Here is a 23,479-nt window from a genome sequence, read left to right as displayed (position 1 = left end):
AGCAAAATGTGTAAAAAATATAAAAAAAGTATTAAAAAAAATAAAATAAAAAAATAAAGTTTATTATTTTGAGCAAGTGCTAAAATTTCTCAAAAATCTCAACAAAGAGTTAAAATAAAAGCACTTCAAATACCCAAGGGGTGTCTAATATAAAAAAAAATGGCTGATGGGGTAAATTGGAGTGGCCGAGCTCAAAGATAGGGCATAGGTACAGACTGACGAAAATGGAGAAAAAAGCGCACTTCCCAAATGTGGCATTTTAAATCTCAAACAACACGACAAACCCATGCATGTCGGGTATCACTGCACTCAGAAGATGTTCCTGAACACACATTGGGGTGTTGTTTGACAGTGACATATACCAGAACCTGTATATCTATAACTAAAGTACAATTTGTGTGAAAAAAAAATAAAAAAAATTACTATTACAAAGTTTGACAAAGTGTAGTTGTATAATTGGTGCATGGAAAGAGTTAAAATAACAGCATTTGGAATACCCTGGGGTGTCTAGTTTTCAAAAATATATGGTTTGAATGGGTTAAATTGAGTTAACCGGCTTCAAAGATGTTCCAAAGAGGAGATGGAGGCAGACTGACCAGATGTATTAAAAAAGGTTTGGAAATCATAAAACGCTGCTTGTACTTATTGCCCTATAACTTACAAAAAACAGCAAAAAAACATAAAAACATTGGGTATTTCTAAACTCAGGACAAGTAGTAGAATCTATTTAGCTAGTTTTTTTACTTGCTTTTTTAGGTGAGTAAAAGATTTTTCAAATAAAAGTCATAAAATGTGTTTTTTTTCAATTTTTCACCATGTTTTTTTTATAGTAAATAAGATGATACGATCACAATAATGGTATCTGAAGAAAGCCCCTCTTGTCCTGAAAAAAACCCAATATATAACTTATGTGGGTACACTAAATGGGTGAGGAGAAAATTACAGCTGAACACAAGCACCACAAAAGTATTAAAACAGCCTCGGTCCCACAGGGTATAAAAAGAAAAAACGAGCCCGGTCCTTAAGGGGTTAATTCACACCCAGCAAACTTTCTGAACCCCTATAAAAGAAAGACATCATTGAAAGAGAGAAGGAGATAGGGATATGGCTTCACAGGATGAAATGTCCTTCCCAAGCAGTGACATATGTGAGGTAGTCATATACAAACTTCTTAACTATCAAAACTGAAAAAAAATAAGTATTTCTGTCATGTATACAATGTCTAGTTTTAACGTTGTAGCTTGAAGGCTATAATCTTTTGATTAAAAATATGCTTCTACTACTGACGCATTTTAAAATAAAATACCTTTTGCTGCACTTAGAATATTGATGTGCTAAAACTGCAGTGTCTAGTGTACCTAACGTAGTCCTTCTAATCAGCAGCCAACATTTTTAGCTGCTGATAATGCAAAGTGCATTACACAGCAATCAATTCAATCCAATACCCTCTGTCAGCCCATCTCAGCACCATTACTTATTGTACAACAAAATGTTCTTGACATGTAAAAGGTTTCATACTTTGAAATGAAACTGTTACAAATATATGCAAGTACAGAAAATGAAGGTCTTTGGAAAAAGATGCAGAGTCATATAAGCACTATGCATTCGTATTTATGAAAGAAGAAAGTAAACGTTGCTTTTGAGAACTTTTGGTTATTATCAACTTCACAATTAGTAGGGTTAATGTTTTGACATGTTTTTCGTTTCTATGAATGCTTTGGATTCCTTGCAGAAATCCTTGCAAATGTATTGCAAAACAATAATCTGAATTACATTTGTCTATTTTGCTACTTTTCACAGAGTTCTAGAATTTACAAGTCACTTTTACATCTTTTATAAAATGTCACTCAAAATTTTGCTTGAATCCAGTGATGTATTTACCTTTGGGGCTGCCCAAGTCTCACTGAATGTAGCAATACCTGCCAGGTAACCAGCAGTCCTATTTTGCCAGGCATCAGTCCTGACATGGAAGAAATGGAATAATGTTGGGCATAAATAAATTTAAAAAAAAGCAGCAATGTGACTGTAGCAAAAGCCCCCTTTTACATCCCTATAATTTCCAAGTTCAGTGAACACCTCCTTAGTTTTTTACCCTTAATGTTGACAGCAAGTACTGTCAAAATATACCGTATTTGCTCGATTATAAGACGACCCTGATTATAAGACGACCCCCCAAAATCTGAATATTAACTTAGGAAAAAAAGAAAAAGCCTGAATATAAGACGACCCCAAAGGAAAAAAGTTTTACCAGTAAATGTTAATTCATGTAAACAATTTTTTTTAATAAAAGCTATGATTGAGAAAAATATTTTTTTTGTTTTTATTTCTTGTATTTTCCAACCTGTCCCCCAGTTATGCACATCTGCCCCCAGGCTTGCCACTCCAATATGGCACTGTGGCCCATGATATGCCTTTTAACCCTCTATATGCCACTGTGCCCCATGGTATGCCTTTTGACCCCCTATGTGCCACTCTGCCTCCAGAAATGCCTTATACCCCTTTATCCCATTCTGGCATTTAGGGGGTTAAAATGCATATTATGGGGCAGAGTGGCATATAGGGAGGTATAAGGCATTTCAGGAGGCAGAGTGCTCTATTAAATGCCCCCTTAACGCCACTCCAGAAATGCCCTATGCCCCCAATTAACACACACACACCCTATACCCCCATTTAACTAACACACACACACACACACACACCCTCTCTCCCCCCCCCTCTCACCCCTCCCCCCCCTCCCCCCCCTCTCCCCTCTCTTACCGGTGCTTCCAGCCGGGGCAGCGGGTTGACGTCGCCTTCCGCTGCAGCCGGAAGGAGGTGGAGTTGGCAGCGGGGGTTTGTATGCGTCCGTCACGTATACTTTCCCCGGCTGTCAGAGATCAGAGTTCCCCGCACCGGTGCGGGGAACTCTGATCTCTGACAGTCGGGGAAGGTCTACGCGACGGACGCAGACAACCCCCGCTTCTAGCCACACCTCCTTCCGGCTGCAGCGGACGTTGTCTACGCGGATCGCGTAGACGTCAACCCGCTGCCCCGGCAATACAGCAGGAAGCACCGGTAAGTGTGTGTATGATGGGGGGGGGGGGTGAGACAGGAGGATCCAGGTCCCCTGCAGCGGTGCGGGGGATCTGGATCTTAGTCTCCTAATCAGACCTCTATTTGAGGTCTGATTAGAAGACGACCCCGATTAGAAGACGAGGGGTATTTTTCAGAGCATTTGCTCTGAAAAAAACCTCGTCTTATAATCGAGCAAATACGGTAGTCCAGAATATATTAGGCTTTTTTTAAATCTGGCTCATGCATCTCTTACATGTCACGAAAGTTTGCCGAGATGTATATTCTGATCTGAAATATCTGCCTGGACAAATCCATAATTATTTTATTTGTTCTGAGTAACAATATGCATGAAGTATACCTAAGGGTGGCATTTGCAGAGAGGTATAACGGAGCAATTGCCCCCACTGAGAAGCAGAAAATTTCCGTAGTAAAAATCCTGGACTTACCTCTTCATGCTCCTGAGGAGACAGAATTTGGTGGGGTCACGAAATGTTGCATCGCGTGACCCAGCATGTACTGTGTGCAAACTGTGTTGAAGACAGATTGAAGCTTCACACGGTAAATGAGTTATCAGACTTGTGCATTTGTTTTAGTACAAACTTTATTTTTAATGAAAATTGCCTGTTTCGTGCGTTTGTACGAATCAGCAAAAATGAGGGCCATTTGATAAAAACGAAATGCAAAATTTCTGAAAATTCATCATAATTCATCCATTGGTTGCCACGTGTGTGTGTTAGCATTACAAGCTGTTTTGGAGCAATAACAAGCTGTTTTAGCACTAGTTGATGATGTAAAGTGGGAGGGACTGTGTATAGGAGTGTAAATATCAGTAGCTGATAGGTATAAGTACCCAAAGAAAAAGGGGGTGGCACGAATTAGATATATGTGTGCTCACATCATTTTAACTTGTCAGTAGTAGCAGTTATGGACTCTTGATAGTTGGAGTGTAAGACAGCGACAGTGAGCTTAGCACAGGATATTTACTGCTGTATGGTGGATTGGAGAAGCTGTAGTATATTACAGGGACTGCACCAGACATTTTTTTCCCTGTTCCTGAGTAGAGTTTAGTTAATTAACACAGTTGCCCATTTATACTACCAGCCAAACCTGTAAAGTTATTTTTTTTATTATCTTTCTATCATATATCATATCATTTATTATTCTATTATATATAATATTGTTCAGAAGCCTCTCCTGATAGAGTCCCTACTTGTCTGTTTGTGTGATTGTATGTAATGTCTGGTAAAAGATGGGGTAATTCTCTGAATCTGCTCATGTCTGGTAATAGAGAGGTTACTTATCTGAAAGTGCTCATGTCATTGTATGTATATTATAATATAAATATATTATTAAATCTGAAATCAACATGGTTCCCAGTAATTTAAAATGCATTTTATGTTAGCATGTGTGTGTTTCTCGTTTTGTTAGTGTGTGGGTATGTTAGTGTGTCTGTATACGTGCAGGGGTGTCCAAGTTTTTTCTGCAGTGAGCCACTTTATCAGAAATGTATGTGTGCGTGGGCCGCACTCATTTTTCACTGAGAGAAAATACGGCTAAAATAAATATGGAAAATAAAACTGCACAAGGCTGGAGCACACTGTGGATTTAAAATGGTTGATGCACACTGGAGCAGGGCCAGATTAAGACCATCATGTGCCTGGTGCTGAGGATTTTGGTGGCCATTTTATGGAAATAAATAAAATAGGCAGAATCTTAACTCCTCGGCATCAGTGTGTAAATGCATCAATGAAGAGAACATCAGTGCTCGGCAGATAATACAAGATAGAATCTTATGTCATCATACACGGGACGCTTGAGTGCCACAAATCCCCTTTGATAAAATATGCAGATTTCCAGACACACATACCAGGACAGGCTCTGCCACACTGACACCCAAACACACACATTAGGATAGGCTCTGCCACACCAACACCCAAACACACACCAGGTATTCCTACAGTAAGTAAATTACCAGGAAACAGATGACCAAATACACACCAGGACAGGCTCTGCCATACCGACACCCAAACACACACACACCAGGACAGGTTCTGCCACACCGACAACCAAACACACACACACCAGGACAGGCTCTGCCATACGGACACCCAAACACACACACCAGGACAGGCTCTGCCACAAGGACACCCACACACACCAGGACAGGCTCTGCCACACCGACACCCAAACACACACACACCAGGACAGGCTCTGCCACACCGACACCCAAACACACACACCAGGACAGGCTCTGCCACACCAACACCCAAACACACACACCAGGACAGGCTCTGCCACACCGACACCCACAAACCAGGACAGGCTCTGCCACACGACACCCACAAACCAGGACAGGCTCTGCTACACTGACACCCGCATCAGGATGGGTTAAGCTACACAAAGCATAAAAAATGTTTTCCACACTGCTTTGTTGTTTGTGTGTTTGCCCCCTTGTGTATTGATGCCCCAGTCAGGCCCCCCTTTAGAATTAATGTACACATGCTTGTGTATTGCCCCATGTGTATTTGTGCCCCCAGCCAGCCTCCCTCCCTTGTGTATTGATGCCCCCACCCCTTTTGTACCGGCTAATGTAATGCCACCCACCCCCATTTTTTGTACTGTGATGCCCCAACCACCCTGTTGTGTGCTTATAACCCTCAGCCGCCCTTTTTGTATTATGTAATTGCTGTCCCAAGGCAGCCCCCTTGAGCGTCACATCACATCTTCAAAGGGGCGGGGTGGGGTGGGGAAAGACTGATTTAAACAACATATTAGTGCACCATAATGGGGGTGGGGGGTCAGACATTGAACAGATTAACTGAATTTTGGCTTGTCACTCCCTGGTTGCATATCCTGGCTGTCTGCAAGAGTTGAGACAATACACTTCTAAGGACAGCTGAAAACATGGGGAGTTACAGGGAAAAGTTATAATATACAATAAATATGCCTTATATACTTGTCAGCAACCATGTGGACGACCGACCCGCAGCCACTCACCGGAATATCCGCGGGTCGGTCCTCCGCAGCACCCACGCCGCGTCCAGCCGACAGAGACGCGGCTCGGTCCACGCCACATCCAGCCGGCACAGATGCGGGTCCATCTTCGACCGCGTTCACGCCGCATCTAGCCGGCGCGCGCGATCCCCGCCTCCTTTTTCTCTGCTTCAGGAGGGTGGGGGCCGCGCGCGCTCCCGATGACGTCACCAGCCCGGGAACATTTAAAAACCAGCAGCTCCTGCTGCTGGGCACTTGGTATATTTCTCTCTCTGTGTGTTCCTATTGCTGACTATTATTTTGCCCTGAACCTGGCTTGTTTAACGGACTTTGCTGATCTTCTGGATACCCTGAACCTGGCTTGTTTTACGGACTTTGCTGATATTATGATACCCCGATCCCGGCTTGTTTAACGGACTTTGCTGATATTCTGATACCCCGATCCCGGCTTGTTTTATGGACTTTGCTGATCTTCTGATACCCTGTACCTGGCTTGCATACCGGACTCCGCCATATATTTACCTCACAATACTCTATATGCCTGATATGCCACTGCGCCCCCTGATATGCCTTATATGGAAGAGCCTGTCCTGGTACATGTGTGTTTGGGTGGCGGTGTGGCAGAGCCTGTCTTGGTGTGTGTTTGGGTGTTTCTCTCTGTCTATATATATAATTTAGACGTGATTACCAATCACATATGTGTGCAAAACAGTTGTAACATAAATATGACTTTGTGTTGGATTTTAAAAGTATATGAAAAGGTAATATTTGTCCTGGATTTGTTTCAGTTCGTATTAGTTTAGCTTGATTGAACCCAATTTTTCAATCAGCTTGATCTGAATTTAAGGTTTGCTTTGATCTCACCAAGCTTTGAAATGTTAATTGTGTTGGTTGTGAGGAAATTATAAATTGCGCTTGTGAAATGCGCTCATGATGTTTAGTGATCAGAACGTTGAGAGCTTTTTTCCCAAAGTCTAGAAATTGGACCAGTAATTCAGTTGGGCCCATTTTTTTGCTACAGGGCTATAGGTTACACAGATTTACCTAACATTCTAAACTCTTGGACTTTCTTAAACAGGGACACTGGGGAGGTAGCCTTTTGTGTCAGCGTTACACTCCACTGTCTCTACACCTCTTTCTTATTAGTCCTTTTATTTTTGTTGTTGTTGTTGTTAAAAAGAACAAAAACAAAAAACAACACATTCCGAGCTCTCAACAGCTTTATCTCTGGGATTAAGGGGCGAGGTCACACGTTTTTTCTACTCTCGCTGGAGCCTTACTCCGGCGCATGCGTGCAGCTCACGCTAGCTACCTGAAGTTTAAGCCGTCTGATGCCGGAAGGACTACTTTGGATATCCGGGTGACTGAAGAATCACGGATGCAGAGAGTAGAAGTGCTCTGCATCAATGGTAGGCGGCTGAATCATTGACAGAACCGGGAGTTCCTGGCGTCGATATATTTAAAATGCATTTGTTCTATCATATCTAATAAAATCAATAACACAATAACATATTGCCATGCATATAATTGTTTGTCATGTTTTTCCCTTAATTAGGTTTCTTTCGTTGAATCGAGACGATTATAATCTAAAGATGCCGAGTCCAAGGGTTAAAAGAACAGCCACCTCCTTCTCCACTAACAATAATGGAAGAATTGAATTCATGTCTCTGCTTACCAACAGAACAAGTGCTTCAGAAACACCTACAGTCCGGCATCGGCCATCCGATAGCCCCGTGCACCGCAAGGACTCATTCAGCTCTTCCACTTCATCTCAGCAGCAACAGCTTCCGGAAGAAGACTGCATGAAATTAAATCCGTCCTTTTTTGGGATCGCCCTTAAGTCACTATTAGCTGTTGATCTATGGTTGTCCAAGAAATTGGGAGTATGTGCGAGAGAGGGCTCGTCTTGGGGCAGTGCCCGTCCTATGATGAAGTTGATTGAGATTTCTGGACATGGTATACCTTGGATTGCTGGCACCATCTATTACCTGTATACGAGTGATAGCTATGCTGTACGTGAGGTTATTCTGAACCTACTGTTTGGTAAGTAGGGAGCAATGCTGATTTTAATGGAGGCCTACAATATTTATTTTTCATCGCCATAAAATCTTATTTATATCACCTCTGATGATGTAAATACATGTTTTACAATAATCCCAGGAACGCTAACAATTTGGTATATTTTGTGTTATAATTATTGCATTTGGAAACTTTATTCACAAAGATAATTTGCATATGTATAGGTTGCTGGTCTCTAAAATACTGCCATTTTTTAAGGGCAGTATTTTAAGGGGAATTGTTCATTTGCTCCTTTGCACACTCCCGGCTCAGTGCCCTGCAGGAGGTGTGTTCTGCAGACCATATCTCCCTGCATATGTCATATACTCTCCTCCAGTCAGCTCCAGTGCTGGCTCGGAGTTCGCTGTACAGACGTTTGTGCACATGTGTGGAAAGCGCTGCCATCTCAGTTTGGAGCATTTCCGGCCAGTAATTGATTGCTTCAGCAGCCAATCAATGGCAAGCTTACGGAGACAACAGAGAGGAAGAGGGCAGCAACTGCTGCAGGCCAACCCCTTCTGTGTCAAGTAAGTTGTTTATTTTGTTTGGTTTTCTAGAATGCATATTAAGCTCTTGACGACAATGGACAGTCCGGGCATGTCACGCAAAAACATTGTTAATGTCTACATTTGCTTTCTTTACCCAAACGATATTGCTGTTAGCGACACCGAGATTGGCATGTCTGGCCCCTCCCCGGGGCATTAGTGCCTGCCAGACACTGTATGGCAGATGCCTGTTTTAAAAGAGTTTAGGATGCGAGTAGGAGGATCAATGGTGTCGTTAGCGTGGCATTCAGCAACACTGAACTCTCACCCCAGGACACGCTGTGACCGCTCCTTTGAAAAAAAATAACAAAAAGTTTTCAAGGTCTCTCCAGACACTCCTGAGAACTCTGGCTCTCCTTGCAGGTTAAAAACAGGTACTGCATTCAACCATACAAAACAATGGAGCCCAGCTTTCTAATCACAATGTGATTGGTAAAATAAATTGAAAAGAAAAACAAAAAGGTAACATGTAAAAATAATTTTTCACTGATGTCACCATCAGGGAAACCTTCCTGTTCCAAAACAAGGCCCAAAAAAATTAGCGCTATATCTTAAAACAATTCTCACATGAAAAGAGTTAAAATACTGGAATAAAATGTTAAATGCCCATGGGCTGTCTACTTTAAAAAAATGTATGGGGTAAATTGAATTGGCTGGTGTAAATAATGTCCCAGTTGACACAGGGGGCAATATGAAAGAAAGATATAGTGGAGCCGGAGAGGGTTCAAAGACGGGCAACCAGAGTAATAAGGGGAATGGGAGGACTACAGTACCCAGAAAGATTATCAGAATTAGGGTTATTTAGTTTGGGGAAAAAGACGGTTTAGGGGGGACTTAATAACTATGTATAAATATATAAAGGGGCAGTACAGAGATCACTCCCAGGACCTATTTATACCCAGGACTGTATCTATAACAAGGGGACATCCTCTATGGCTGGAGGAAAGAAGGTTTCTACACCAGCACAGACGGTGGTTCTTTACAGTAAGAGCGGTGAGATTATGGAACTCTCTGCCAGAGGAAGTGGTAATGGTAAACTCGATAAGAGTTCAAAAGGAGCCTGGACGTGTTTCTTGAAAGCAGTTATGGATATTAGATTAATAGGGACAGAACATTGATCCAGGGATTTATTCTGATTGCCATATTTGGAGTCGGGAAGGAATTTTCCCCCTGGTATGGGGCAATTGGCATCTGCTTCATAAGGGTTTTTTGCCTTCCTCTGGATCAACACAGTAGGGACACAATATGTATATAGGTTGAACTTGATGGACTTTGGTCTTTTTTCCACATTATGAACTATGTTACTATGACAGCATGTCAAATTTCCAATTTGAAAAATGCACACGTCATGAAAGTGGCCTTTTAGCCCCCAAACAACCCGACAAACCCATGCATGGAGGGTATCACTGTACTCAGGAGATGTTGCTGAACACATAGGGAGTTGTGTGACAGTGACATATACCAGGAGCTGTTAATGCATAGCTAAATCACAACGTGTGTAGGAAAAAACACAAAAAATACTACTGCAAACCTTGACATTTGCTGGTGGTAAAATGTGTGCATTTGAAATACCCTGGGCTGTCTAGTTTTCAAAAATATATGGTTTTATAAGGCACACTGAAATGGCCAAGCTAATATATATATTAGTGTGTGTGTGTGTGTATGTATATATGTATGTATGTGTGTGTATATATATATATATATTTTTTTATTTTTTTTTTAAATAAAATTTACATTTATTTAAAATTGTGATGCATCTTTTTCTTATTCAACAGCGTTGCTTCTGGATATCATCCTTGTAGGAGTTGTGAAAGGCATTGTGAAGCGTCGCCGTCCAACACAGAATCGTATGGACATGTTTGCTACCTTCTCTGTGGACAAGTATTCCTTCCCTTCAGGCCATGCAACAAGAGCAGCCATGTTATCTCGCTTTGTGCTTAATCATCTAGTGCTGGCTGTTCCTGTCAGGTTACTGGTAATTCTGTGGGCAGTTGTTGTCAGCTTGTCTAGAGTCATGCTGGGTAGGCACAATGTAACTGATGTCCTGTTTGGCTACTTTATGGGGCACATGCAGTACAGTATAGTTGAGTATTTCTGGCTGTCACCAAATGCTTTACCATCTTTGTTCAAAATGTGATATATGCAAACAGGAAGTAATTATGATTGGTGGTCGTTGAAGGCTCATTCTCATTCGCAATGGAAATACGATTGCCTAACACACGTTGCTGCTTTTATTGTATCTGTAGGGTCGAGTACATGCAACAGATGACTGCTGAGACAAAAATAATCTTTACATTATTAGTAAACAACATTTGCAAGTAAGAAGCATTGCACTTAAAGATCCAACATGTTGTTCCTATTGAATTGCTGAAATCAAGAACATCATGTAATCTTGCCAATAAACAGCTAATCAATTTAGAAAAATTAAAATGGTATTGAAGGGGTATCTTGTATTGTAAAAATATTTTATTTTTTAGGGAATACATCTTAGTTCACCTGTATTTGAAAGCATCTGTCTATGTATTTACTGTGGGCTGACTTTAAAGATCATTTTTGCATATGAACTGCATACTCTCAGGCCAAGGAATGGGTGAGGTATTTCTTGTTGGAAACGTATGTGTATATAATCTGAATCACATTCTAGAAAACCATTAATGCTACATGGCTGGATTTCTTTTCAGAATTACTGTCAATTCTTTCCACCAGCATAATTTTTTAAACAAACTTGCCATTCTTTTGCCAATCAGCCTTAATATTCCGAACGTTTCCCCCATGTTTAATTACATGAGAATCAAGTGTGCATTTTTATTAAATTTTAATTAATATACCTTGACTGTTAGCATGGATGTTCATATTCATTGCATGCTATATTGCAGGTTGCCACCTAAGAACTAATTTTACCTATGGCAGGAAGTCTTGTCATATTATACACCTTGTAAAATGACAGTAGTCACCCATAGATATACCGTAGTTATTTTGATGAGTATTTTAGATGTTGATTGTTTACAGCTGTAGGACTACCTTACTGCGTTTTTGGTAGGTTCCCTGGTATTCTTTTATATAATTTGCAAAATAGGAAAAAAAGGAAATACATTTTGTAGGGTACCTTTGTCTGACATTGTTTTTCCTACATCTGTCATTTGACTGCTAAAATAACTAATTGGGGACTTCTGCCAGAGGTGCTTCTGGGAAAATTACTAACCTTGAGTAGAGTGGTCAAAACTAATTTTGGCCTATTAATGGATTCTAATCAGAGTTCTGCTTATTTTGGGGACCAAAGGTGTCATTAGGTATCTGCAGTGTATGCGGCAGAATAAACTCATGGTTCTCTGGATTTGCTGGTGATCGTGTCCTGGTGACTGATTTACATGAACCAAGACACATATATGTCCACTTTGTACAAAATTTTTGAAATCTGAATTTTCTATAGAAACCTGTTGAACGCGGTCAATTAAATGCAAAAATAAAAATTATAATGTGTGTGTGAATTGAGATAACTTACTGGACAATTTGAGTTTTGGACGGATAAATCACTACTATATTATAACATATGCACCTCTTGTTTTGACTGTGAATACTGTATATTTATGCTGTTAAATATTTAATAGCCAGAGGTTGGTTTGGTTAGTGTGTCTTTCTAAAGCTATTAGACTGTGGTTTTCTTTGGTAATAAGTAGTTCTACAGATACAAGCTTTTGGGCATTTATCTTTTGTATGCTAGAAATGGTAAATTTGTTCAGATTTTTTCCCAGTGATTATTTTTACTTGTAAATGTCAACAGGAAGGCACTCCGGTGGCTTTATCAGCCGTGTAGAAGACTTGATTTGAAAATGCTGTGAACCAATACACAGGTTTTGCACGTATGCAGTAATCAGCTTCCAGTCTCCAAACCTTATTTTCTAAACTACATCAGTAGCCACCACTATAGAGCTATTACTCTATGTGATAGTAATATTGCCCTATCATCAGTGATGCCTAAAGCCATAGCTAGCTCCTCTTGCGTCCGAGGCAAGAATGGAAAATTGTGCCCCCAGCTACTTTTTTTACAGATGTTATTTTATTTACACTGCCCTTACACACTGCCCTTATACACACCTGCCCATAAACACACATATACACATACACTCCCCTTGCCTTTACACACACATACACACACCAGCTTACAAACACACAAATACCTACAATGCTCTTAAACACACCTACCCATACACACACACACACACACAAGCTTGCAAACCACACACACACACACACACACATACATATATATATATATATATATATATATATACACATATACTGCCCTTACATCCCTTTCTCCCCATCTCTTAGCTTCCTCATCCTCCATCCTGTAGTGGAAGCGCAAGGTCTGTCATCTCAGGCCTCTGCTTTAGGGCTCCCTAATTACTATGCTGGCGCATAGTGATTAGGGAGCACGGATGCCGAAGTCTGTCATACACTTTCAACATCCATGCGCAGATGGACAGAAATTTAAGGCAGACCTTGACCTACTAGCTAACCTACCTTCACCAGTGTGTACTGTTCAGGATATCGAATGTCACATTTGATTCAGTTAAAGTAACGACAAATACATTCATGAAGGTATTGTCTGGTAAAGCTTTAAAAAGGGGAAATGTTCTTAACTCTGTCGGCCTCACTGTACCAAAAAACTAAGATTCTTGTATGTGTTATGTTTTTGTTTATGTATTAAAGACATATTTAAATGAATACCAAAATGCATGTGCAGTGCATCTTGGTATTCATATATGCAAATCCTACCTCATTCATTGTACATTTTGCTTAAAACAAAACTTAAGCAAACCAATTCACAAACAAATCACAGAATAATAAACAAGACAGTTATAAAATTTGCCAATAATCATCAGAACAGGAAAATGACTGGGTCAGGCTTAATACAGCAGTATTTGGTATGCTTCTATAATTCTAAGCCGTGATGGGTAAACAAATTTAAATGGTTTTGCTTGCTTGTTAAAGGTGCTGTCCCAACGACTCTGAAAAAGGAAGACTTAGTACCTAAATTACATCATTAATGGTACTGGGAATGCTTAACATGCTAGAGGGCACAATTAAAGTTTTTCTCAGTGGAACAGCAAAATAAGTTTAGACAGTAGCCACAAAATAAATCCTTCTCTACGAGGCATATTCTTACAGCATCCTGTTTGATTGCTGCAGCCAGTACATGGCAGTTTTTTTCTGTTTAACTAGTTAGAATGCATTCCTATTTTGTTGTTCCTTGATTACTAGACCGTTCTACTGTTTCTGTTAAAACCTCTGGAATTCCAGAATTTATGCCAGCACCTTATTGTTGTGTAATCTTTGTAGAGGCCACATTTTAACTGTATCACTGATATTGTATCTGATTTTAACTTGTGTTCAAAGGTTGATTTTCCCATTATTTGTCAGTATCTTTTGTTTTAATTTCCTGTAATTTATTTCTAAATAAAGGAAGAAATGGTGAGCAGTGTGCTTTCTTTAAGTATGGTAATGCTTATGTTTTTATATGGATTTTTATACAAATACACTGGACACATACATACTGCTGATGCTATTGAGAGCTAGCTAGGCATTTGTGCATGAGACATGCTCTGTTTGTGAATCATGGAGGCCTTTTTGGCTCAGGGCAAATAGTAAGAGTGTCTTTATATAATTAAAAAAAAAAAAATTGGGAGATTTGAAATTGATATCTGGGGAATCTCTATATGGAAGAAATTGACTCACTGCTTGCTTGTGGCCAATTTTACACTATGATAGACTTGATGAATATTTAAATGCAATTAGATGTCAGTTGATATCTGCAACAACTGTTGACTATCAATACACCCAAAGGGTTATAAACATTCAACTAGTCAAGTTGATAGTTTGGGGAGAAGCTTCCGAATTCATTAATCCATACGCTTCTACCAATTTGTGTTTAAACTAATTAATTTAAATAATAATGTGGTGAAACAGTTTTAGAATAATGTAAAAACCATATGAATAAGGACTGACTGGTGATTGCCTTCATCTTGTGTGTGTTAAGGCAGGGGTGTGTGGTGAGGGCAGTGTATAAATGTGTATGTATGGACAGGCGTATGTTAGTATGTGTAGATATATATATATATATTGTGTGTGTGTGTGTAAGGGCAGTGTATGTATGTATATGTCTGTATAACAATCAGCCAATGACCGGTAAGGTACATCGCTTGCCGTGATTGGCTGGTTGTTGTATACTGGGTAGAGGGGTAGTCTTATACGGCGAGTATAGCCCAAACTCTATATTTTAACTGGAAAAGTCGGGGGGTCGTCTTATACACCCAGTTGTCTTATACGCCGGAAAATACAGTATTTTGTTTGGTCTGGTCTTCAGATGTCTGGTCCAGTTTCCCCAGAAAAAATCTGATAAAAACAAAATGCCAACTCCTTTTCCTAAAAAAGCCGCTTTCAAGTCCAAGCACTTCTGTGTGCAGACTGTACACAAACAAATTACTACCACAAGGTTTGAAAAAGGCATTTGAAGGTTTGAATAAGTGCAAAAATAAGTTTTTCTAAGTTAAAAATACAAGCATTTAAAATACCCTGGGTTGTCTAGTGTTTAAACATATATGGTTTAATTGGGGTAAATTGAAATGACTGGCTTCAAAGTTGTCCCAAATAGGACATAGGGGCAGAATGACCATATTTGGGGAAAAAGGCAAAAGACAAAAAACATTGGTTATTTTTAAACTCGGGGGGGAAAAATAGTGAAATCTATTTAGCAGTTTTTTTTAATCAGCTTTTGTAGATGAATAAAAGATTTCTCAAAAGTCAGAAAAAGTCATTTTTTTCTCATTTTTTCACCATATTTTATACTGCATTTTATAATAAATTATATTATACGATCGAAATAATGGCATCTAAAGAAAGCAATTGTTCTGAAAAGCAAAGTATAACGTGTTGGTACAGTTAATGAGAAAGAATAAATTTTTGCGGGTTCCGTACAGTCATATGTAATCTGTACAAACAATCCTAAGAAACATGGAAATGTTGGTGAAAAAATGGACCTTGCTGAAAACTAGATTTTTTTTCCATCTTTTTCTTGGTCTATTTTAGTTACATAGTTTGACACATGTTGACTTCTAAACATACCAGTCATTTCTATATAGATAATTAACAGTCCTTCCCTTTAAACATGCTTTGTATTACCGTATTTGCCAATGCTCTGAAAAATACTCCTCGTCTTATATTCGAGGTTGTCTATAAGACTAAGTTCCAGATCCCCCACAGCTTTGCAGGGGACCTGGATCCTCCTCTCTGGCAGCCGGTGAACATCTGTGCGATGCGCGCAGACAACCCCTGCTGCTGGATGGTACTTCCTCTGGAGCTTCCATGATGGAGCACCAGCGTGACATGATCTTCCAGTGCTCCAGCATAGAAGCCCCGGCGGAAGTACCAGCCAGCAGCAGAGGAGGTTGTCTGCGGACGTCGCGCAGATGTACACCGGCGAGGAGGATCCCCTGCTGCTACCCCACACTTCTGCCAGAGCTTTTACAAATGCATTTTTCTCAATCATAGTTTTTATTAAATAAGAAAAAAATTTACATGTGAATTAATATTAATATCAAATCAATATTTGGTGTTACCAATCGTTGCCTTCAAAACATCATCAATTCTCCTAGGTACACTTGCACAAGATCAGGGATTTTGGAGGCATATAGTTAAGTGATGTGATTAAACAATTATACCAAACCTAATATGTAGGTTAAAACACAATTATTAACTGAATCAGATACAGCTTTATAAGAGGGATAAAACTAGGTGAGGAACCAGTAACAAAGTGAGGTTGCTAAAGACAGTTTAATGTCATAAATCATATGCCATGGCAAGACTGAGCATAGCAACAAGACACAAGGTAGTTATTCTGCATCAGCAAGATCTCTTCCTGGCAGAAATGTTGTTCTGAGATGTTCAAGCTCTTTCGAAGAAGCACAAAGAAACAGGCATCGTTGAGGACCATAGATGTAATGGTCGGCCCAGGAAACTTAGTGCTAACTTACCTTCGCAAGCTGATGCCCAGCAACACCATCAGCTCACAGAAAACAGTGAGACCCTGTTTGTCACGAACCGGGTGAACAGGTCTGATAGGAGCCCAGGTGCAGGGGATACAAGGGGCTCCGTCTGTACCCTCTGTGAGTTCTGCTTGGCTTTTGCAGTTGCATTCAGCTTGGACACACAAGCGAATCCTGAGCTGGGGCAAATCTCTAAAAGTGACATCTCTTGGTGAGGAGTTACAAGCAAAGAAGGAGAGTATATTCATTACTATTGCAAGGGGGAGCACTGTTTGTGTTGTGTTCAGTGTAAAGTTTTGTTGAAAAAAGCAAAAAAAAAAGGGGTAAGGGCTATTTCAGGTGTGTTGCTAATTAAGTAACCTTCTCTGTGAGTTCTGCTTGGCTTTTGCAGTTGCATTTAACTTGGACACACAAGCGAATCCTGAGCTGGGGCGAATCTCCTAAGTGACATCTCTAAGTGAGGAGTTACAAGCAAAGAAGGCGTTAAAAAGCAAGAAGGAGGGTAAAGTATAAATCCTTGTGATTCCATATATTTATATATATATATATTAGGGCTGAAACAACGAATCGATAAAATCGATAATAATCGATAACGGAAATCGTTGTCGACGATTTCCGTTATCGATTAATCGAGTGATCGATTCGTTGTTGGAGCACTCGGCTCCTTTTACTTACCTCCGCGAGCGTTCCCCGCTTCCGCTACACGCGCCTTCTTTTAGTTGCGTGTGGCTCCGTTCGCACAGAGTGAACCACTCTGTGCGAACGGAGCCACTCGCACAGAGCGAACCGCTCTGTGCGAGTGGCTCCGTTCGCACAGAGCGGTTCCGTTCGCACAGAGCGATTCGCTCTGTGCGAGTGGCTCCGTTCGCACAGAGCGAACCGCTCTGTGCGAGTGGCTCCGTTCGCACAGAGCGATTCGCGGGGGTGGGGGTGGGGTTTCAGGGGATGCAGGGCAGAGTGGGGGTGGGGGGGCAGGCCAGGGTAGGAGACTGAGTGCAGGGCAGAGTGGGGGTGGGGATGCAGGGCAGGGTGTGAGTGTGGGGGCAGGGCAGGAGACTGGGTGCAGGGCAGAGTGGGGGTGGGGGTGCAGGGCAGAGTTGGAGACTGGGTGCAGGGCAGAGTGTGAGTGTGGGTGCAGGGCAGAGTGGGTGCAGGGTGTGAGTGTGGGGGCAGGGCTGGGTGCAGGGCAGAGTTGGAGACTGGGTGCAGGGGCACAGTGCAAAGTGCCAAGGCTGGGTGCAAAGTGCCAGGGCTGGGTGAAAAGTTCTGGGTGCAAAGTTCTGGGTGCAAAGTGCCAGGGCTGGGTGCAAAGTGCTGGGTGCAAAGTGCTGGGTGCAAAGTGCCAGGGCTGGGTGAAAAGTTCTGGGTGCAAAGTGCCAGGGCTGGGTGCAAAGTGCCGGGTGCAAAGTGCCAGGGCTGGGTGCAAAGTGCTGGGTGCAAAGTGCTGGGTGCAAAGTGCCAGGGCTGGGGCAAAGTGCTGAGTGCCGGGTGCAAAGTGCCGGGTGCAAAGTGCTGGGTGCAAAGTGCCAGGGGTGGGGCAAAGTGCTGGGTGCAAAGTGCCAGGGCCGGGTGCAAAGTGCCGGGTGCAAAGTGCCGGGTGCAAAGTTTCTTGAACAGTAATAGTCCACCTCTTTTCAGAATGTTTGGGGTTATTTTGTTTCATAAATATTGTGTTTGGGTTTTTGTACTTTGAAAATAGTTTTTTTTATTACATCATAACAAAATAAGAATGTTAATGTAAATTTTAAGTTGTTTTTTAACATCCAGTTCATTAAATTATTTTAAATAAACAAAAAATTAGCATATTGTTTTTTTTTATCCTATTAATCGATTAATCGAAAAAATAATCGGCCAACTAATCGATTATTAAAATAATCGTTAGTTGCAGCCCTAATATATATATATATATTGCACCTTACTGTCTGTTTTTGCCAGTTATTTGAGCTATACCCATTGCCAAGATGTCCTTCATGTTTGACAATGCGGTCAGGTGTACATCTTGCTCAATGTATGCAATCCTTGATCAGCGCTTCGAGGGTGCATATTGCTGTGCGAGATGTGTGCGGGTTGCTCATTTGGAAGCACAAATCCTGAGTCTAGAGGAGCAACTGGCAACACTGAGATCTATTGACAACTTGGAGAGGAGTCTGCTGCTCACTGGGCAAGCTCTCTCGGGGGTAGAGGTGGGGGAGGATAGCGGGATGAGGTACAGGACAGTCAGGCAGCTAGCTGGGTTACAGTTAGAAGGCGGGGTAGGGGGATAAGCGCCAGGGAGGCTAGTCCTGATCTAGCACACCCCAACAAGTTTGCCCGGTTGGCAGATGAGGGGGATGTTAGTTCAGAGTTAGCAGTACTGCAGCAAGTCACTGCCTCTGACCACCAGAGGGGTGTCTGCTCCAGTAAGGAGGGAAGGAGGAGCGCAGGGCAGGCCAGACAGGGCGATCTGTCACAAAGACCGGGATCGCCGAACAGTGTGTTGTCTGCCTGGCGCTCGAGTTCGGCACATCGCGGATCGGGTTGACAGATTACTGGGAGGGGCTGGAGAAGACCCAGCAGTCATGGTGCACATTGGCACCAATGACAAAGTGAGAGGTAGGCGGAGTGTCTTTAAAAATGATTTCAGGGACTTAGGTAGCAAGCTTAAGGCAAGGACCTCCAAGGTAGTATTTTCTGAAATATTACCTGTACCACGTGCCACACCAGAGAGGCAGCGGGAGATTAGGGAGCTAAACAAGTGGCTCAGAAGCTGGTGTAGGAAGGAGGGGTTTGGGTTCATAGAGAACTGGGCCTACTTCTCGGTCGGATACAGGCTCTACGGTAGGGACGGGCTGCACCTCAATGGGGAGGGTGCAGCTGTGCTCGGGGAGAAGATGGCCAGAAGGGTGGAGGAGTGTTTAAACTAGGTAAAGGGGGGGAGGGAAACTACAATATAGAAGGGGAAGATAGTGTAGATAGAAAGCTGGGGCTTATAAATGTACCTGGGGGTGGAGCGGAGGGAGGGGTTAGAATAGTCAATAGGGATAGGCTTCATAGGGAAAAAAACCATACGCCTCTAAATTGTATGCTTACTAATGCCAGAAGTCTGACCAATAAAACTGACGAACTGGAGTTAATAATGTCTGAAGAAAACTATGACATAGTGGGTATAACAGAGACATGGTTGGATGATAGCTATGACTGGGCGGTTAACATACAGGGTTATAGTCTATTCAGGAAGGATCGAAAAAAAACAAAAAGGGGGAGGAGTTTGCCTTTATGTAAAGTCCAGCCTAAAGGCCACACTGCGGGAGAATATATGTGAGGGAAATGATAATGTGGAGTCATTATGGGTAGAAATATATGGAAAGAAAAATAATAAAATACTGATCGGGGTTTGCTATAAGCCACCAAATATAATGGAAGCAGCAGAAGATCAATTATTAAAGCAAATAAACAAGGCAGCAAATCACAATGAGGTGGTTATTATGGGGGACTTTAACTATCCCGACATAAACTGGGAAACAGAGACCTGTGAATCTCATAAAGGAAACCGGTTTCTGACTATAAGTAAGGATAATTATCTGTCCCAAATGGTACAGGACCCGACCAGAGGGGGCGCCCTACTGGACTTAATATTAACCAACAGACCTGACAGAGTAACTAATGTGTAAAAAAGGTGAGAAAAACCAGTATAGGGAATAGGATAGTGAATAGTAGGAATAATCAACCTTAATGACTTTCCTTGTGTATCTGGAACCACAGCTGCAACCCTTAAGCAACACTCTCCAGGTGTTGAAGTAATACAGCAAAAAGTCCACTAGGGGGCGCTCGTATGTTCCATTCAATAAAAAATAAATAAAACAGAGAAAAAAATATATAGTGTAGGAGTAAAACAGTGTGTTATGCCCTGCGTATCGTAGATTTCCCACTCACAGTGTGTTGATGGGGTTCAGTACGTCATAGAGATGGCCTTGGGGTCCATATACAGGAATATATACCGAGGAAACAAACCAGAAAAGAATCCAATAGTGTATTGTGTATATAGCGCTAGGTACGCAACAAGTGGAGATATACTTACACTTAAATAAGTGTCAAGGTGCCCGTAATTTCTGACGATAATCTGGTCACATCCGTATATTCTTCTGGTTTGAAGGGTCCGATGGTGGGATACCAATGTGTGTGTGGTGTATAGAAACAGCCACTATCCACATAGAAAGTATGTAAAAATAAGTATTTATTCTTAGTTAGCAGCCAGCTGGATCCATATCAGCTGCAGCTATAAAAAGTATTTTTTTAAATAACATAAAAAGTACTAATACAAATAAAAATGCTGATACAAAATAAAAAATATATCATAAAAGTCCTTAACCCCTTCGTGACAAAGGCTGATTTTACTTTTTGTACCCTTCGTGACAATGGCCTTTTTAACATTTCTGCGCTGCTTGTGTTTAGCTGTAATTTTCTTCTTTCCCGTTTACTGAACCCACACACATTAGATATTGTTTTTTTCAGGACAAGAAGGGCTTTCTTTAGATGACATTTTTTTTTGTTTTGATTGTATCATATTATTTACTACTAAAAAAAGTATAAAATATGGTGAAAAATTTAGAAAAAAATGACTGTTTCTAACTTTTAGTTGAAAAATCTTTTACTCATCTATAAAAGGTAATGAAAAAACCTGCTAAATGGATTCTACTATTTGTCCTGAGTTTAGAAATACCCAATGTTTTTATGTTTTTTTGCTTTTTTCTACCCATTATGGGGCAATAAGTACAGGTAGCGTTTTGCTATTTCAAAGCCATTTTTTCCAAATCTGGTAATTCTTCCCCCCATGTGCCATTTCGGGTATCTTTGAACCCGGCCAATGCAATTTACCCCATCAAATCATATATTTTTGAAAACTAGACAGCCCAGGGTATTCCAATTGCTAGTATTTTAACTCTTTCCATGCACCATATCTACCACCAGTTTTTGTCAAACTTTGTGGTAGTCATTTTTTTGCATTTGTTTTGTCACACACATTTTACTTCAGGTATGAATTAAAAGGTTCTCGTTTATGTCACTATCACAAAACACCCCAATATGTGTTCAGCAACATCTCCTGAGTACAGCGATACCTCACATGAATGATTTTGCCTGGCTGTTTGGGGGCAAAAGGGCCACATTTGGGGCATGCGCATTTTTCAATGTTGAACTTTGGCATTTGGGGATCCACTGCCTATGCCCTATTTGGTACATCTTTGAGTGGGGCCATTTCAGTGTGCCCAATAAACCCATATATTTTTGAAAACAAGACACCCCAGGGTATTTCAAATGCTAGTATTTGAACTCTTTCCATGCACCATATCTACCACCAGTCTTTGTCAAACTTTGTGGTAGTCATTTTTTTGCATTTGGTTTTCCACACACATTTTACTTCAGGTATGAATTAAAAAGTTCTCGTATATGTCACTATCACAAAACACCCCAATATGTGTTCAGCAACATCTCCTGAGTACAGCGATACCTCACATGAATGATTTTGCCTGGCCGTTTGGGGGCAAAAGGGCCACATTTGGGGCATGCGCATTTTTCAATGTTGAACTTTGGCATTTGGGGATCCACTGCCCATGCCCTATTTGGTACATCTTTGAGCCGGGCCATTTCAGTGTGCCCAACAAAACCATATATTTTTCCAAACTAGACACCACAGGGTATTTTAAATGCTGGTATTTTAACTCTTTGCATGCACACATTTTACCACCAGCATGTTTTCAAAGTTTGCAGTAGTATTTTTGTGTGTGTATTTTTCCCACACACACCTACTTTATGTATGAATTTACAGCTCCTGGTATATGCCGCTGTCACACGACACCCCATAATGTGTTCAGCAACATCTCCTGAGTGCAGTGATATCCCACATGCATGGGTTTGTCATTTTTGTGGGAACTAAAAGGCCACATTTGGTACGTGTGCATTTTTCTAATTGGAAATTAGGTGTGTGGCCATCCTTCCCCCGGTGTTAATTGGGACGTTGTTGAACCTGGCCAATTCAATTTACCCCATCAAATCATACCTTTTTTAAAAGTAGACACCCCACAGGCATTTAATATGCCAGTATTTTAACTCTTTCCATGCGAGAATTGTTTTAAGCTAATATGCTAATTTTAGGACTTGCTCACATCTAGCGAACTTTTAAAATTTGTTGGTTCCTGTTACAGGGCAGCGGCCATCTTGCTTGATGGCGAAGATCATCGGCAGCTGCGGCTGTGACCGCTCTCCGGAGCGGTCACAGCCCATCGAAAGGTAAGTGTTTGGTGTCGCTGGATGCCTCCTGATCGAGGCATTCCAGCGACACCATTTAAGTTTAGGAGGGGGCGGAGTTCGCGCTCGAAGAAGATGGCTGCTTGAGCCGATAGCTCTGCCAGCCGTTCAACCTTTCTTAAACTTCTTTTCGCTCTACCCCACTCATGGGGAAAACTTCTCGTACTGGGGGCACCCCCAGAGCTCCGGGAGCCCGGGACAGGTCGTCAAACCCGTCTGTGCGGCCTTACTTTCGTGAAATGCCGGATCCTGATTCCCGGGATTCAGAGACCAAGATGGCGCCTTCCCCAGCCAGCCAGGCCAGCGATCTCTCTGAGGGAGGCCCACTTGACCAAGATTTGGACTTACCTTCTCAGCCACCCGCTGACTCAGCGTGGCGCGACGTCCTCAAATCTCTGCCGACCAAAGCGGATCTGGTGGCGGTCATTGATTCCTCGCTGGACCATGCTCTTCACGGCGTTCGGGCCGACCTCGTGGTCATCAAACATGACCTGAAGCAGA

General features: G+C 41.6%; 1 protein-coding gene across 1 annotated transcript; it reads left to right on the top strand.

The window, feature by feature from the left end:
- Positions 1 to 7,640: 7,640 nt before the first annotated feature.
- On the top strand, positions 7,641 to 10,788 carry LOC149284462 (polyisoprenoid diphosphate/phosphate phosphohydrolase PLPP6-like). Its single transcript, XM_089496755.1, has 2 exons — positions 7,641 to 8,091; positions 10,427 to 10,788. The coding sequence occupies exons 1-2, from the start codon at positions 7,641 to 7,643 to the stop codon at positions 10,786 to 10,788; spliced, it is 813 nt and encodes a 270-aa protein (XP_089352881.1).
- Positions 10,789 to 23,479: the final 12,691 nt, after the last annotated feature.

The sequence above is a fragment of the Sceloporus occidentalis genome, unplaced genomic scaffold (assembly GCF_023333645.1).
Source record: "Sceloporus occidentalis isolate IW3139 unplaced genomic scaffold, rSceOcc1.0.p SCAF_93, whole genome shotgun sequence".
In the NCBI taxonomy this organism is placed as follows: Eukaryota; Metazoa; Chordata; class Lepidosauria; order Squamata; family Phrynosomatidae; genus Sceloporus; species Sceloporus occidentalis.
This window is presented reverse-complemented; position numbering and strand designations above follow the sequence as displayed.